Source organism: Capricornis sumatraensis, chromosome 16 (genome assembly GCF_032405125.1).
Source record: "Capricornis sumatraensis isolate serow.1 chromosome 16, serow.2, whole genome shotgun sequence".
NCBI lineage: Eukaryota > Metazoa > Chordata > Mammalia > Artiodactyla > Bovidae > Capricornis > Capricornis sumatraensis.
Window position 1 is genome coordinate 79,626,998 of NC_091084.1, and position 1,519 is coordinate 79,628,516.

Genomic DNA, 1,519 nt, shown 5'->3' on the forward strand with positions numbered 1-1,519 from the left:
TATCCTAAAAGGCATTTCATTCTCCTTTTGTACCTACTGTTTTTCATCATTCCTACGTAGCTTACTCACCTTGACTGCTCTTATGGTGTATGTGTCTTAACTCATTCCACCGTACTCTAAAATTGATTTCATATTTTGCTTATATTTCATCTCTTGTCAAAGATGGCAACTATTTTTCCTGTTTTTTCTTACACTAATAAATTTATATCACATAGAAGTGTGAATGGCACATAGAAGTTTTTCTCTAAATGTCTAAACTGTTGTGTTCATTTTGCCCTCTGAAAACACAAAAAAAATGAGATATGAAGTCCTTAACCTAATTTGTAGCAATCACATTGACACTGATCATTAGGAAAAGATGCTACATAGTTTTCTCCACATCTTCTGTAGTGCATAGTTTACATCTTTGTTTCTTAAGCTATAAATCAAAGGATTCAACATGGGAATAACAAGAGTGTAAAATATAGATGCCACTTTATCAGTGTCAAAGGAATGACTGGACTTGGGTTTCACATACATAAATGTCAAAGTCCCATAGAACACGGTGACCACTGTCAGGTGGGATCCACAGGTAGAAAAAGCCTTCCGCCTACCTTCAGCAGATTTCATCCTGAGAATAGCTGCGAGGATGAGCAGGTAAGACACAAGAACTATCACCAGAGTGAAAGTCAAATTAAAAGCTGAGAAAATCATTATCATAAGTTCAATTTCATGTGTGTTTGAGCAAAGCAAAGATAACAAGGGGAAATTGTCACAGTAGAAATGATTGATGACATTATAGCCACAGAAGAATGAATTAAAAAGCTTTATGGTAATCAACAGAGAAACGAATGTGCTATAGACATAGGGGTTCGCCACCAGCACTTTACACACCCTTTGTGACATGATGACTGTGTAGAGCAGAGGGTTACAAATGGCCACATAACGGTCATAAGACATTGTCGCCAGAATAAAAAGTTCATTAATAATGAACATGATGAAAAAACCCATCTGTGTAGCACACAAATAATAAGAGATTTTATTCTGATCCACAACAAAATTTACCAACATTTTGGGGCCCACAGCTGTTGAATAACCCAGATCAGTAAGAGCCAGGTGCCTGAGAAAGAAGTACATGGGTGTCTGTAACCTGGAGTCCACCTTAGTGAGGATGACCATGCCCAAGTTGCCCACCACTGAGGTCACGTAGATAATGAGGAAGAGCCCAAACAATGGAGCCTGCAGCTCAGGGCGGTCTGTGATTCCCATGAGGATGAATTCACTCAGCACCGTTCTGTTGTGTTCTTCCATTTTATCAGAAAACATATGCTGGATAAAGACCTCAAAGTAGTAAATAGTGTTATGTTTTAAATCCTGGTAATTTTTTTAGCACTCAAAGTTACTATAAATATAATAAATTGAATTTTAAAGTTTAGATTCTATTAAAATGACTGCCACCTGGAAGGAAAGCATACATTTATAGAAATAGAAACGGTTACAGAGATAGCAATACAGTTGGAGAGAGGGTTAGGTTTGTCAT

General features: G+C 37.2%; 1 protein-coding gene across 1 annotated transcript; it reads right to left on the reverse strand.

Annotated features, from left to right (window-relative positions):
* Nucleotides 1-348: 348 nt before the first annotated feature.
* LOC138092594 (olfactory receptor 8K3-like) lies at nucleotides 349-1,305 on the reverse strand. Its single transcript, XM_068988648.1, has one exon. The coding sequence runs from the start codon at nucleotides 1,303-1,305 to the stop codon at nucleotides 349-351; it is 957 nt and encodes a 318-aa protein (XP_068844749.1).
* Nucleotides 1,306-1,519: the final 214 nt, after the last annotated feature.

Coding starts and splice junctions, on each gene's coding strand:
- LOC138092594 (XM_068988648.1), bottom strand. CDS start 1,305: ATGTTTTCTGATAAAATGGAAGAACACAACAGAACGGTGCTGAGTGAA.